The 16,553-nt window shown below is 35.0% G+C and overlaps 1 protein-coding gene across 1 annotated transcript; it reads right to left on the bottom strand.

Annotated features, from left to right (window-relative positions):
* Positions 1-330: 330 nt before the first annotated feature.
* On the bottom strand, positions 331-15,776 carry si:ch211-255g12.8 (NACHT, LRR and PYD domains-containing protein 3). The gene is made up of 7 exons (XM_052563795.1): positions 15,656-15,776; positions 11,796-11,916; positions 4,455-6,290; positions 3,715-3,888; positions 3,007-3,180; positions 2,743-2,789; positions 331-1,974 (listed from the first exon to the last, which is right to left on the bottom strand). Exons 1-7 carry the CDS (start codon positions 15,678-15,680, stop codon positions 1,439-1,441), a joined length of 2,913 nt encoding a protein of 970 aa, XP_052419755.1. The 5' UTR covers positions 15,681-15,776; the 3' UTR covers positions 331-1,438.
* Between the last annotated feature and the right edge of the window lie 777 nt (positions 15,777-16,553).

A 16,553-nucleotide genomic window follows, 5' to 3' on the forward strand; every position in this document is an offset into this window, starting at 1 on the left:
TTTTAAAATGTAAAATCGGGTGTAAGTTGTTTTTTAATAGTCTGTGTAATTGTGTATATTCAGTTGCACATGCTATTGAAAGCTCTCAGTCACCAGGGGCCATGAAGGCAAATCCACTATAGACTACATATAAACATTAACAGAAGCACTAACACAAGTAAATGCTTCTCTCTAGTGGTGGTTGAAGGTATTGTGACAAAAAAAAAAATATAAATAAGATCACAGTTGCAGTCATTGCAGAATCTGAAACCTAGATCTTTAAAAAAAAAAAAGGGTTCATTAAAAGCAACATTTCAGCCCAAAGGCAGATGCAGCAGGAAGAAGACAAAGTAATGTTTGAAAATAAGTTTATTGTACATGTGTTACACCTAAGGCTTAATCTGAACAGAAACAATTTTAAAAAGTGTCATAATATCAAGCAAAGAACATGCTGATGATTTTAAGCAGTATTAAATCCCAGAAGACCTTGAATGGAAACAAATGTGATCTTTTACTGTGCATAAATTAATAAAGCCCAAAAATATATTTAAAGATACTAGTAAACCTACAAAAAAATACAGTGAATGAGGACAGTAAGCCTAATAAAATATTTTAAATGTTTTCTAAAATGTAAATAACATACTTCATCAACTGAAAAATAACTCTGAAAATACCTATCCCATAAATTGTTCCTTGTGCTCAAATATCATAAAAAAATAAGCTTATATTTAAGGATGGTCCAGCCAATGTGCAAGTCTAGTCCTAACAGGGCATCTCAGGACACTGACTGTTTCTATGGCAACATGAGTCTCTAGTCAGTGGCTGCTTCTGTATTTGCCCACTTCCCTACTGTACAGTAGGCGAAAAACAGCATGGGACAAAAGAAGTATGTAAAGAATACACAAAAATGACCCAGAATAGGTGTTTCTGAAGTGTGCATACAACGGACGTTTTACTATCCCATGAGGCTACAGAAGAAGATGTCATGTGTCAATGACAACATGGCAAATGCATTACATCCAGATTACACTGAAACTACACATTCATACTATATAAAATAAAATATTCTTTTTGCTGTCATGAGTACCTACTCAAGAGAGTGTGCGATTTCAGATGCAGCCAGTGACTTCAATTCATTATATGCTCTTTTATTGAAAAGGTGGGATGCATTTCACCATACTTCATCTAATGCCTTCATTTATATATCATGCTGATAATGTGGGAAAACCTAACTCTGACTCATTAAATATCATATATATATATATATACAAATACACACACATATACATGCATACATACATACAAACAATAAACATCAAATACAATTAAACTTTGTCTGTAAACAATTTTAAAGCATATTTTTTTTTGCCCATTGTCAAACAGCCATCTAGATTAACTTCTCTCATAATCTGAACATACAAGAAAATAAATTGCTGCTACAGTTTAGCAATTACTAATGTTAGGATGCTATACACCCAGATAGAAACACTGAACCATAAACTGCAAACCCAGCGTAGAGTGGTTCAGTGAACTTGGTTTTAAAGGTATATATGTGTGTGAGAGTATGAGTTTCAGACACGTCGTAAAAGGACACAGCGCCGGCCAGCCTATCCAGATACACTGCTACTCTGTTTGAGGGTTTTGATGGGAAATTGGCATCTGTTTTCTTGTTATCATGCCAGGCACTATATCCATCAGGGGTACAGAAAAGACTCCAGGACTTATCATTCCACCCAAATCTGCATTCATTCCCTCTTTTTTTCCCTTTGTTTTCTTTATATGTCACTGCAGCATAAGCCCCCCCGCTCCATTCAAGCTCCCAGTAAGAGCGTTCAGACAGAGTTTCTCTACACAGAACCTGCTCTTGGTGCTCAAATCTGTCCGGATGATCAGGATATGGCTGCTCTTCTTCCACATTTGTTGCCTTTCTGTTCTCCTCAGACAGAGCGAGATGAGCGTATGCAGTGTTTGGATCCAGCGTGAGATCACAGGCATCTAAATACAAGAGAAATTAGAAAAAAAAGACAGGGTCATAACCACCATTAACATTGATTGTGATGTTTCATCAATGTCAAAATTGGCCATTTTGGGCCAAAAGCGAGCATGCTAGTGCATCCCAGGGCCTTGAAGAACGTAGACAAACCTTATATTACTACAATAGTGTATTTATTTGGTTACATATATGTTCTGTGTTCACTGATACCATACTTCTGCATAAACATATGTCATACATTTCATATACTCAGCGTTAACTCAAATAACTCCGATTTTCTGTCTGTGAGCTCCCTCTGCTGCTCTGGCTGAAAATTAAAACAGCATGCTGACACAAATAAATAAGTGACTTTTTTTTCGCATTTAATGTAATAGGACAGATCAGATCTGACATGAAGTGAATAGAAAGGGGGTGGCGGGATCGAGAAAGGTCCTCAAGTTAGGATTCGAACTCTGGATGCCCATGTAGTTGCTGTAGGTCAGTGCTGATAGCCACACATCCAATTTGTTCCCTAATTTTTACATTAACTTAACCAGCTTCATTTATGATGGGTATTTTGACACTAGTAAAGTGTGTGTATTTGACTGATCTTTCACAATGGAGTAAATAGGAGAAATGAATGACGGGTTGGGTGCACGTGCTTCAGGTGTTTGTTGTCAGCATGCAGGTGGAGAAGACCACGTGCTCCACACTTTGAAAGCTCCTGACATAGATCATACTAATATATATGTTAAATATGTGTGAGTATATGTGAAAGAGAAAATACCTACATTTTTGTAGTCCTGGTTTGATTCTGAAATCTCCGAAATGGTCTGAACTATAAAATACAAACAAAAAAGTGTTTTTAAGACTTTGTCATGTTTTTTTTTTTTTTTTTAAACAAAGAGATGGGTCAATAATTATCAGAATCAGAAAAAAATCTGAATCAGCATCAAAACAAAGAGCTGGATCAACATTTACCAGGTGGAGATGGCAAAATTAACTATTTACACTATTTTTCTCTCTCAAAAAATTTGCCATAAAGCCCAACATACTTGAGTTTTTCCAGTTTGCGATCTGGATTTTCTAACAAAGCAGAAAACATCTGGACTCCTGCTTCTCCTGGGTGATTGTAGCTCAGATCCAGCTCTCTTAAGTGTGAAGTGTCTGAATCAAGAGCAGAAACCAGATGACAACAGCCTTCCTCTGTCACCATACACCCAGATAACCTACAAAGAGAATAATTAAAAGTGAGATTAGGATTTCTGGTTGCATAAGAACTGCATTAGAATATTGAATGTTATGATGATGATGATGATGATGATGATAAAAGAAAATACCGGTCAATACTGATTAATTTATTGCAAATTTATACTGGCAAAAATCATTTATCAGAACTTGAACTTACTTAAAACAAAACGCATGTTTCAGAGATGTTAGTTTGCCGTTACGTCTCACGCACTGTACGCATGATGTAAACAGACTATGAAGCCTACATTATCTAGCCTTACACACATTCGCCTGTCTGAACACAAATGCACTAGGTATCAACAGTCCTAACTGGGCTGCATTTTTATTTTTTGTATTTTTTTAAGTATTCAAAGATAATAGAAAATGGCCATAAAACAAATGGAAGAAGTTCAGAAGCTATTTGTGAGTATTAGGAGGATAACACAGCTCAGTGCTGTTCTCTGCTGGTCAAGTGAAATATCACAAAGCAGTGCACACATAAAGACCAAGTGTACTCCAGATATTACTCTTACTTCAGTATCTCCAGCTGACAGTTTGGACTCTTCAGGCCGGCACAAATGTGCTTGACACCAGCGTCCTGTAGGTCATTGTTACTCAGGTCCAGCTCTCTGAGGGGCGAGTTTAATAATTGTAGAGCAGACACCACGATTTCACAGCACTGAACTGTGAGATTACAGCAGGCAAGACTGAAAGAGAGTAAAACAGTTTTAGTTGATTTAATGGACATTTGCAACAAGATGTTAATAGACAATGATATATATATTTAAAACAGAAATAATTTGTACATTTGTAAAACAGTTTAATAGATTGGGGTCAATATATTTTATTTTCTTGCTAAAATAAATGAATACTTGTATTTAGCAAGGATGTGTTAAATAGATTTTTTTAAGTGATCATAAAAACATCCATTGTTAGAACATATTTTTAATTATTTTTAATAAATGCTTTTATTAAATACTTATACATTTAATTCTTAAAAAAAAGCGTCCACATATCTCTGGTTCCAAAAAAAATATTGAGCAGCACAATTTTTTCCAGAACTGATAATAAATCAACATATAAGTATGATTTCTGAAGGATCATGTGACAATGAAGACTGGAGTTGTGGCTGCTAAAAATTCAGCTTTGCATAACAGAAATACATTATATTTGAAATTTATATTTATGATTTTTTTTTTTCAGAATTTCTGATCAAATAAATGTAGCCTTGATGAGCAATTAACTTGAAGCAAATTAATATTTGACTCTTTACTTTGCTTTTCTGCAGTTCATCACAGCTGGTACCAGTCTCCTTCTGCCCTCATCTGATGTGTTGTATTTCATGAGGTCCAGCTCCTCTAGAGCTTCGTCTGACATCTGGAGCATGTAGGCGATCGCTGAGCAGTGAGACGGAGAGAGTTTATTCTGTGAGTCTTCATCTGATTTCATAAACTCCTGGATCTCTTTAACCAGAGTCTGATCGTTCATCTCCAGCAGACAGAGAAGAAGGTTGATGGATCTGTCAGCCGAGAGACCCTGTTCCTGTTTGATCTTGTCTTTAATGTAAGCTGCGGTTGTCCTGATGCTCTCAGAGCTCTTCTCAGTGTGTGTCAGCAGACCCTGTAGGAGTCTCTGGTTGGACTCCAGTGAGATCCCCAGCAGAAACCGCAGGAAAAGATCCAGGTGTCCATTCTCACTCCGAAGAGCCACATCTATCGCTCCTTTATGGAAATTTGGGAGCAAATCAAACACTTTCATTGCATCTGGAGTGTCATTTGTAAAGCTGTAGAAAACATAAAACGCAGCGAGAAACTCCTGAAAGCTCAGATGTATAAAGCAGTAGATTTTCCTCTGATGAATCACAGCAGATTCCTCCTTAAAGATCTCGGTACAAATCCCAGAATACACTGTGATGTCAATAGCATCTATGCCGCTCTCAATCAGGTCCTCCTCATAGAACATCACATTGCCCTTCATCAGCTGCTTGAAAGCAAGTCCAGCAAGTTTCACAATCTTGTCTTTGTTGGACTGCAGGAGTTCCTCTGGATTTCTCTCACTGGATCTCTCCTCATACTTCTGGTTCCTCATGTTCATCTGAGTCAGCAGGAAGTGGATGTACATCTCAGTCAGAGTTTTAGGGATTTCTGCACCCTCATCTTGTTTCAGGAGGTTTTGAAGGACAGTGGATGAGATCCAGCAGAAGACAGGTATGTGACACATGATGTGGAGGCTTCTTAATCTTTTAATGTGCGAGATGATTCTGCTGGCTTGATGCTCATCATTGATTCTCTTTCTGAAGTATTCCTCCTTCTGAGAGTCATTGAATCCCTCAATTTCTGTCAGACGGTTGATGTATTTGGAGGGGATCCGACTGGCTGCTGCTGGTCTGGAGGTGATCCAGATGAGAGCATTGGGAAGCAGCTCTCCTCTGATGAGATTAGACATCAACACACCCACTGATGAAGACTCATTCACGTCAGAAACACTCTCATTTTCTGAAAACATCAGTGTGATCCTGCTTTCATCCAGACCATCTAAGACAACTACAACTTTACACTCCTCGAGAATCTTTGAGTCCAGATCCTGAATTTCAGGATGAAAGTCCACCAGAAGTTTGTAAAGACTGTATTGATCATCTTTAAACAAGTTCAGCTCTCGAAATGAAAGCACAAACATGAGATCTACATCCTGATTGGCTTTTCCCTCAGCCCAGTCCAAAATGAACTTTTGCACAGAGACTGATTTTCCAATTCCAGCGATGCCGCTAGTAAGAACAGTCCTGATTTTTTTCTGCTTTTCACATCCCGACAGAAGTTTAAAGATGTTGTTGCAGTCAATTGGAGTCTCTTGCAGCATCTTGTAATTTTTCTCCTTCTGTAAGATCTCATGTTCTTCATTAACCCTTTCACTATCCCCCTCTCTGATGTAGAGCTGTGTGTAAATGCTGTTCAGGATGGTTTTATTCTCTTGTAATTGAATTCCCTCAAATAAGCTCTCATATTTGCTCTTCATGCTTGTTTTGTGTCTCTCCTTGAGGAAATCAATTGTTACAGTGTTGTGGGGAAGAGAACCAGCAGGACTGGATTTAGACTGAGCACCTCTCTCCACACTGAAGAAACAGCAAGAGAAACCACATTTCTTGATTACAATCTTTTTTTTACAAACATTTTACAACTGCTATTATAAGTGCAAAATGTGTAATTCAATTAACAATAATACAATATAAAATAATACATAAAAATAAACACCCAACAGGCACGTGCACAGGTAGGGCTCAACCTGTGCAGAGCACATGCCCTTTTTGCCCTTACACTCCAAAGTGCCCTTTTTTTTTGGTGGTGTTTTTTTTTATCAATGCTACTGGTCACCCTTTACGTCTGTCTGTCTGTTTTACAAATATTTAGCAAATGAAAGTTCTTAAAACGAGCTTGTGTAAATCTTATTGGATCCTCAAGCTGTCAGTAAGCTGATAACTCCGCCCCCTCTATATTCATTAAATCAACTGAAGTTCCACAGCAGTCGCACAGTAGACAACAGGTGAGCTGAACAAAGTTTTGCGAAGGGTAAATAAATATCTTGTTGTTTTAATAAGTACTACTAAACACTATGTCTATAAAGGCTCATATTTTATTTATTTGATGTCTGACTGACTCACTGACTGAGACGTGGGACGTCGCCTGAGAGAGAGGGCTAGCATTTGCCATCTAGTCATAGCCAACACTTAAATAGCCTGTGCATACAGTTGCATTTCATCTTTTATAAAATGCTATTTTAGCCAAATGCATTTTACCACAGGAAAAACCGAGCGCTCCGTCTATATAGCTACAAAAACTAGTTTGTAACCTGTAACGTTAGATGAAAATGTAATGTGATGTCGGCAGGGGCAGGCGCCGTCGCCGTTTTAATGACGGACAAAAAAAAAAAAAAAAAAAAAAAAAATTACATTTGCTGGCCAAAAACAATATATTGATAAGTAATACAACAACATATAATTAGTTTTTACCATCGGGAAATCATAACAGGTGCGCCCCCGCGCTGTTTCGTACTGGAACTTACACAAAGCGACGAGTGATCCTCGTCACCTACATAACTATATTTCTAAGAAATTTCTTCATTGATTTATGATTGCTGATCCACTTAATTTATTAACATTTAGGCTAATCACGTGATGGTATACTCTCCGCTCGTCCTCACATGTATAAAATGTTGTAAAACATGGTTTTACTACAGTAATGTAGTAAGTTAGTAACAATTTTTTTTTACAGAAGATCACTGTGAAATCGTTATATTTTATCATGCAGAATGTAATTCATGATTCATTCCAAGGGTTCATTTATTTGATCCAAAATACAGCAAAATCAGTAATATTGTGTCATATTTTTACAATTTTAAATAACTGTTTTCTATTTGAATATATTTTAAAATGTGATTTTATTTTTGTGATCAAAGCTGAATTTTCAGCATCTTTACTCCAGTTCAGTACTCTTCAGTGTAACGTAATCCTTCAGAAATGCTTTTCACTGCAACTGTAGTTTTCACACTATTTTTATTTTTTTTTTTATTGCTGGCTTATTTTAGGGAAAGTGTAGTGAATAAGAGACCTTCAAGAAGAGACCAACATCCCTGGTCCACCACAGTGTCAAATTTTTGCCAGGTACATGGCTCACAGAATGTTGATGTTGTAATTAGGGTTAAAGAAGCCCTTAAAACCCTGTTTATCTATATTATCTAATTATCTAATATTATTATTATGGTTGTTATTAATCGTGAATAAATCTAAAGCTTTTGAGACTATTATTTTGTGTTATTGAATTTGTCATGAAGATGTGACCATTTCTTCCTTTTATGCAGGCTTACTAAATAATTTTGATATAAAAAAGGGAGGGGGTGCCCTTTTTCAGTTTCAGCACATGCCCCTCAAAAGGTCTGTGCACGGCCCTGACACCCAATATGTTTTTATAGCTTGTTAAAACTGCCACTTTTAGGATATAAGCCAACATGCGCTGTTTTTGTGTATGTCGCTTTAAATGCAAATGAGCTTATGCTCTTGACCCCATCAGAAGAGGGCAGAGCTTCAAGAGCTCAAGCTCCGGCATACAAATAAACATTACACTATTAGTATAAACCTGTTTTCTTTACAGAAAATGTACTCGGTTTAAAAGTCAGTCATCTGATTGTACTAGAGGTCGACCGATATATTGCTCGGCCGATATCCGTGTTTAGTAGCCCCGATTTAAAATCAGGCAGGTCGGTGGGCAGCCCCGCATTATTGGCGCGGTGGAAAGTGCTGCTGCAGCCACTGCATGTAAAGCACCCCGAGCCAAAACTTTTGGAAGATTCAAAAACAGACCCGCGAGATAAAGGTAGTCAAAGAATTTCACTCTGTAAATGGGGTGGAGAAGTTGTCAGCTCTCACAAACACTGCAGCGTGATTGAGGGCTCCGTTACTCCGCCCCGCTCACACACAGCACCGCGCTCGGAGAGACAGCTGTCCTGGAGCTGCCCAGAACGGTGAATGACATTTGTTCGGAAGCATGGTTTGATGCAGACAATAACCAGTTTTCCATCCAACTCATTTGTATTTAGGGATGTCAATATTTGATCATTTCCATGATCGATCGTCGTTTAAATTAACGATCAAGTAATAACCTTAATGCTGCAAAATGCGTCTGCAGCGTATTATTATTATGTGCAAAAGCCACTTGAAAAAAAAGCTTTCTCACCTGAATTAAAGGGGTTTTAGTATGAATAAAATGCTAGTAGCAGGACTGTAAAATGAATAAATGTGATTATGATCGTTTGATAAAATGAAGAGAGCGCGCCATACGTTTGAGATCATTTTACTTTGCTGAATGTTTCATTGATCCGTGATCCGTTCAGATCAATATCTTCAGTTCGGCATACGCGTGACCCGCGGATTGATTTATGAAAAAAAAAAAAAAAAAGTTGCGCATGTTCAGTCCACACTCAGTGATAATGCCGAGCGGAGGAGCTTGAACGCCCCGCGCATTTTGGCTTCCCTGTCAGATATAATGATGAAGGAAAGAGGTTAGAGTGAAAAGATTGTGCCAGATCTTTATGAACAGGAGAAGAAAAAAGTTGTGGATGAGCTATCCCGAGCATCCTCTGTTGCGCTGACGACAGACGGGTGGACGTCCAGGGGGACGGAGAGCTCTGTGATGATAACTGCTCACTTCATCACAGCATACTGGGAGATGAGAAGTCCTTATTATTATGTTAAAAAGAAGATATTATGCCATGTGCACTAAGTCCATACGAGGACGAGCGAGCGCGGGTTTGACTAGATGTATTTGGAGGTTATTGCTCACGTCTCGTTCTGCACATATCCAAATGTTTCCATATTCGCAATGTATCTGAATGTTAAACTATAATATTTATTTTAATGTAAACTAGACGGAAAAAATCATCCTCTTCACATGAGCAATAACGTCCTTGGCATAACAGCAGAGTGGTCCGGTATACGGTGTATTTAAACTGACCAGTGTAACTTTTTAAATGTTTGGTTGACTGTACTTTATTTTAATAATGAACAGACTGCGATGTAAGTTTGAAATTAGAATGAACTTTAGATGTGCTGTGTCATTTATACCAAACACAAATGTTGCTGGTTGCTAGTGTCTTTGCAGCACTACTGTTATTTATTTTTTATATATTTATTTTTTTTATATTTTTCAGTTTAATTGATTTTTATTTCTAAAATTGTATTTATTTAAATGTATATTTAAGTTTACATTTATGTTCAAACAAACTTGAAAAATTCTACTTGATACATGTAAATGCTCTAAAACTTTAATGTAAATGATTGACACACACACACACACACACACACACACACACACACATATATATATATATATATATATATATATATATATATATATATATATATATATATATATTACCTGTTTTATATATTTAATACTTGGTCAGTTTATTAATTTGTTTGGTTAACTTTGGATAAATTTTTTTTATTTTAATACAGTGCAGTGCACTAAATTAAGATGAATAAAGAGATGGTTCAAGTCAGTGCTCAATAAATTATGATAGGTTTAGAAAAAATGTGTTGTGCATCCACTTATTATTAGTGTGACATTTTAGCATGCAAATCAAGGGGAAAACTCCAAGATATCGGCCCTAAAAATCGGCAGCACATATCGGCCATCCGCTGACCCTGACCTCTAAACATCGGCATTGGCATCGGCTATAGAAAAACCCATATCGGTCGATCTCTAGATTGTACTGTGCATAATGAATGAGTGTTTATGAATTACACAGATGAGGAGCACGGGACAATAAAAATAACGACATAGCTGGGCTCTTGGTGCCTTGGCATGCTATCACAAACTTTATAAGTCCGTGGGCATGACATCTGAGGCTGAGACTGCTTACAGAGTGCCAAGAAACTCTTTCAGGAAGGCCATTTGGAAAACAAACGTGTGATGCTTTACTTTGTCTGGAGCTGACTTTTGCATACAAAGCATTGGTATTGATCTCTAAACATATAGGGGACTTTATTTTAATTTTGGGGATATTTCCTATGAAAATAACATTTAACCACAGTGACCTCAGATGGACGGAGTCTATAGAGACTCCTAGATTCATTGGTGATTCCCAACCATAGACTGTATAAAAACATGGACATAATGTCCATAACGTCACCCGTAGGATTATGAAGTGCATTTTTGAAGCTCAAAGTGTGCGGAGCCATTCATGGCCATCTTAGCAGCACTTCACCGCACATCACACCCAGATAATTGAAACTGGGCAAAGAGGCAGGATGTGGGTGGAGATGGTTGCTGAAGCCACGCCCACTGAGCTAGATGCTGGTGAAAGCAGTGGCAACAAGCAACAAGAAAACAGTAATGGCAGACTGCTGCTTCTAACTCAGGGCTGTGTCTACGAGTTCAGAGTCTTTTTTCCTATGGTGACATGTACATATGGAACTGTCACCATAGAGACTGTTTGTGTATTATTGATTTACACAAAGTGTAAAGTAATGAGATTAAAAAAAAATAAAAATGCACAACAAACAAGTATGGAGATTTTTCTCTAAAAATAAAGGGTGCACACTATTGCTAGAAAAAAACGCAATCACTACTTAGCAGTAATATAGAGTAAGTTTAGAGTAAATGCAATGTGGTTAATGAGACACAAAGTTGATTTATACAATGTTTTTTTTGTATAAACCAATGTAAAGTCTCTTTATTCTGTTCAGTTTGGTCACTGAAAGAGGTTTGAGCTTTGAGCTTTTGTTCTCAAAGTGCACCAAACTGCTGCTTTTATCTTAAAAATTTAAAACATTTTCTTCTGGCAGAGTCTGTCCCAAAGTCCACCCAGCATCGTCTCACAAAATCCTGTGGGAAACACCCTTAATATAGCTTATTCAAAAATATCAAACAGCAATATACTGTGTATAGGTACTTGATTTGAATGCATTTGAGCATATGCAACAACACTGATATATCGGGAGTTTACATTTTAATTGTCCTATATCATAACTGGGAGAGTCAACAAAGGAAATGTATACACATTCAGTTAGTTTCTTTTTTGCCTGTATAATGCAGTAATTTATAGAAGCAGCGCCTAGTCTTACCTGAGGCCAAAAGGCACTGAGCTATCACTGAAGTCAGGTTGTGGAACGATAAGACTGTTCAGTGACACACCACTGGGTTCTGGAGATCCTCTTCTCCGTCTCTTCGCCTCTCCTTCCATATCTTTCAAAAGGTTAGAATGTGTCAACCAAATGAAGTTAAAACTAATTCTATATAATAAATGATTATATTTAAGATTTACTTCCTATAGTATTTGCACATTTTTTCCAACCCTAGTACCAAAATTTTGAACAATTACAGTAAACACCTAAATTAAATAGGCTATACCAGATTTAGATAATTAAAGACCTAAAATTCTACACTGGAACAGGGTTATAACAGTGGAAAATAAGTGCAACTTTAGTCTAATTTAAGCGCAGTCATTTTTTGTAATGTTGATATTAATTATTGCTTATTAAGCAAAATGACAATTCTGATCCTGATCCCAAAATGTATTTTAATATCTAAAGAAAGCACTGTACTATATATCCATAAAATAAAATGAAATAAATAGTGCTGGCAAAAGATTAATCACATCCAACATAAAGGTTTTTGTTTACATAATATGTGTTTGTGTACTGTCTATATTTATTATGTATATATAAAAACACACACACATACAGTATATATTTTGAAATTTATATATATATTCTTATATTATATATAAAATATATATAATATATATGAACAGATTTTTCTTATTTTTTCTCTCTATATATATATATATATATATATATATATATATATATATATATATGCATTTGTTTGTATTTTTATATACATAATAAACATACACAGTATACAGACATATATTATGTAAACAAAAACTCTTGTTTTGGATGCAATTAATTGCGATTCACGATAAATGTCTGACAGCACTAGAAATAAACAATATTTTCTTTTCTTTTTTTATTATTATTATTATTATTATTATTATTATTATTGCCAATGTACCTGTATATAACACTGAATAAATAGTTCAAAACGAAGACTTACACAATTAATTAAAAAGATGAACTTACATACATACATACATAAAATACATACATACATACATACATACATATGTATATTTATATTATATATATATATATATATATATATATATATATATATATATATATATATATATATATATATATATCCCAAATGAAGCCTTAAAAACTCCGCAGCTACTATAGATCCTATTCCATCTCTTTAAGACATGCTTTGACCATGGTATAATCCCGTCAATATGGCGTAAGTCTATTATTAAACCTGTTCCAAAGTCATCAAGAAATGATCCTAGAATGCCCCTTAATTATAGGGGAATTAGTCTTCTTAGTACAGTCTATAAATTGTATTCCAATATACTGAATTATAGGCTTACAAAGTACTTAGAAATGGGTCAGTATCTTGTTGATGAGCAGAATGGATTTAGAAGGAAACGAGCATGCATCGATCATATAAATTCTGTATCAACTATTATTAGAGTTAGAATTGCTGAAAGTAAATCCACCTTTGCATGTTTTATTGATTTTCAAAAAGCCTTTGACTGGATTAATAGAGAGCTGCTTGCTTTTAAACTAATTGAAGCAGGAGTGGATGGAAAATTCTATAAAAACAATACAAGCAATGTATAGCGGTACAGTTGCTAGTGTCGAGATTAATGATTTATTTACTGATTGGTTTGATACACCACTTGGAGTAAAACAAGGTGATGTACTCTCCCCAACCCTTTTTGCTTTATTTGTGAATGACTTAGCTTTACAAATTAAGGATGCTAATTTAGGAGTATAACTTGATGGTATTAAATTGGGAATTCTATTATATTCGGATGATATAGTCTTGTTGGCTGAGTCTGAGTCTGAATTACAGAAAATGTTAAATATGGTGTTTTAAATGGCGATTAGCTATAAATCAAAGCATCACACACGTAATGCATTTTAGAAAGAAAGGCATTGAAAGAATTACATATATATTTAGCTATGGCTCAGTCAATTTGGACTATGTTAGTTCATATAAATATTTGGGTTTTGTTCTTGATGATTTTTTGACGAAGTTGGTATTAAGTCACTGGTTGATTCGGGAGGGAGAGCTTTAGGATCAGTTATTAACAAACTAAAAGTATGTAAAGATCTTGGATATTCTACAAGTTGTAATGTCAATTCGCTTAAACATAAGCTGTTAATGAAATATGAAGAAAAATGGTTTGAAAATGTTTTATTAAAGCCAAAATTAAGAACATATATGCATATAAAACAGAATTTTAGTCCAGAATTATATGTTACATCTCGTTTACCTAGGAGCCAAAGATCTTTGGTTGCACAGCTGAGATGTGGGATTTTGCCTTTAGCCATTGAGGTTGGTCGATTAAAAAATACTCCAGAGGGAAATAGATTGTGTGTGCTATGTGATCTTGGTGAAGTGGAAAATAAATCTCATTTCCTTTTGTATTGTACTCATTATGATGATCTAAGGGAATCTTTGTTTCTGGAAGTTAAAAGACACATTTCTGAAATATTTTGGTATGCTGATGATCAAAAATTATTGTTCTTGTTTAACTATGATGTGTTTAAGTTTGCAAACTTTGTTTCAAAGGCTTGGAAAAGAAGGCAAGCCAGTTTATTTAATTAGATTTAATTTTGTTCTGTGTAGGATTATGGGTTTTTATGGGTGATTATGTGAATAAATGAGAATACATGTGTATAGGATTACATACATGCATGAATTTGAACACATATGTACTATTATTATTATTAATTCTATTACTATTATTTGGGGAGCAATGTATTCTATGTGCTTTGGATCTGTCTATTTGGTACATCTATCTTGTATATTAATCCTCTTACCTATGATTATTAATGTTGGTGTCTTGTAAGTCCATGCGGGCTGGGCATAATTATACGCATGACACAATAATAAAACTTCATTCATTCATTCATTCATTCATATATATATATATATGAACAGCTTTAAGATTCTTGGAAGATTAATTCAATTAAATTCAATTCAAGTTTATTTGTATAGCGCTTTTTACAATACAAATCGTTACAAAGCAACTTTATAGAAAATTATGTTTCTACAATATTTAGTAGTAGCTAGTAGTTTGTGCACGTTTGACAGGATTTTAGAAAAAATACAAAATAATAATAATAATACAAGACGTAGTCAGCTAGACGATGAACTATCAATATTATTAATTAATAGTTATTATATGATGCAGTCACACATGTAGCAATAATTGTTAGTTCTGTTTGTTGATTCAGATTAAATAGTTTGGATATACTGTTGAACTTCTATATATATATATATATATATATATATATATATATATATATATATATATATATATATATATATATATAATAAATGATTTTGATGAGTGAGTTTACTGCAATGGATATAACATGTCTGATTTAAACCTTTTTTAAAACACTTTAGCAAGGTAAAAAAAAAAAAAAACTATTTGATAGGCTACTTTTTTTTTCTTTTATTTGTCAATATGCGTTGTCAAATGACGTTCACATTCTCCACCTCCATTGTGTTTACGAAGCCATGAACAAACAGGTTTTTCTTGTTACGTGCTAAATCTTTTTGAAAACATCTTGAAAAGTTTAATAAATTAAGTTTAATTAAAAATAGTATTTTAAAAACGACACAAAAAAGTTAGGAAAAAAGGATTTTAAAAACGTCAAAACTGAAACAAAAATTTAGTGATTAAATTCCACAATCTGCCTTTACCATAAGAGATGGCGATAGAACGTAAATATGTCACTTTATGTAAATATTTACAACAGTGCATCGTTTCAAATTTGACATCAAACATACGTCTCCGTGATGTAGCTACGTGTGCTACCAGACAATGAGAAAACGAACTTACTGTGAATTTCTATCACTCTTTTCATCTTCCGTCTGTCCAAAACTAAACGTTGATGCAAAACAGCTTTCAGTCTGGTACTTTCGCTTTTGGCCTTAGAAAGAAAGGGTTGAGAGCAATCGACTTCCGTATTTTGTGAACATGTAGCCTATCGTCACTTTCGCTTCTAATGTGATGCGCTTCACCTCATAGCCATGCCTTACCTTTTCCTGGAGCTGTTTTGGTTCATATAACTTAAAATGAGATGTTAAATGATCATAACCGATGTCCATTATATATGCAAAATAAAATATAAAAGTTTGTTTCTGTTTGTATTATTTTCACTAATATTCGGATATTGAAACTAAATAAGCAATACAAACAAGCTGATTACCTTAGCCCTTGTACGACAATTTTCAGTTTGGAGTTTTTTTTTTTTTTTTTATCATTTTGCCTGTGTTAATGCCAACTGCATTAATGTTGGCACAGGTGTGTTGGCAAGGCTTCAAAATTAAAATGTTTTACTATTTTTTACTGGTGCCATTTTTTCAAGTTTGGCATATAAAGCAAATACTCGCTTTATTCTTGTATTCTGTATTATGCATATTTATGTCTATTATAGAGACATAGACCTGATAGCACTGGCTGTGGAAATTGAGAAAAACAAAGTTGACCTGAATGAGCAACAAAAGACGCTTGCATTAACTCTTAAACGCATACGCTCCTTAGAGAGGAACAGGTTTTACAGAAACACTGTTGTTGTGATGTTAGCTATAGTAACAGGAGAGTTTGCATTGTGTGTTTGAGAATTTGGGGTGGAGAAATGAAGACAGAGGTGTGTCTGTATGGGTGTTGATTTCAAATATCAACAGTGTTTCAACTGAATATTTATAACTCTCTTCAGTATTTCTAGTATTTGCTG

This window comes from Carassius gibelio, chromosome B8 (genome assembly GCF_023724105.1).
Source record: "Carassius gibelio isolate Cgi1373 ecotype wild population from Czech Republic chromosome B8, carGib1.2-hapl.c, whole genome shotgun sequence".
Taxonomy (NCBI): Eukaryota; Metazoa; Chordata; class Actinopteri; order Cypriniformes; family Cyprinidae; genus Carassius; species Carassius gibelio.

Coding starts and splice junctions, on each gene's coding strand:
- si:ch211-255g12.8 (XM_052563795.1), bottom strand. CDS start 15,680: ATGAAAAGAGTGATAGAAATTCACA. Junction 6,291..11,795: donor TCAGTGCCTTTTGGCCTCAG/GTAAGACTAGGC, acceptor CTGTTTCTTCAG/TGTGGAGAGAGGTGCTCAGT. Junction 2,790..3,006: donor CGCAAACTGGAAAAACTCAA/GTATGTTGGGCT, acceptor TGTATTTTATAG/TTCAGACCATTTCGGAGATT.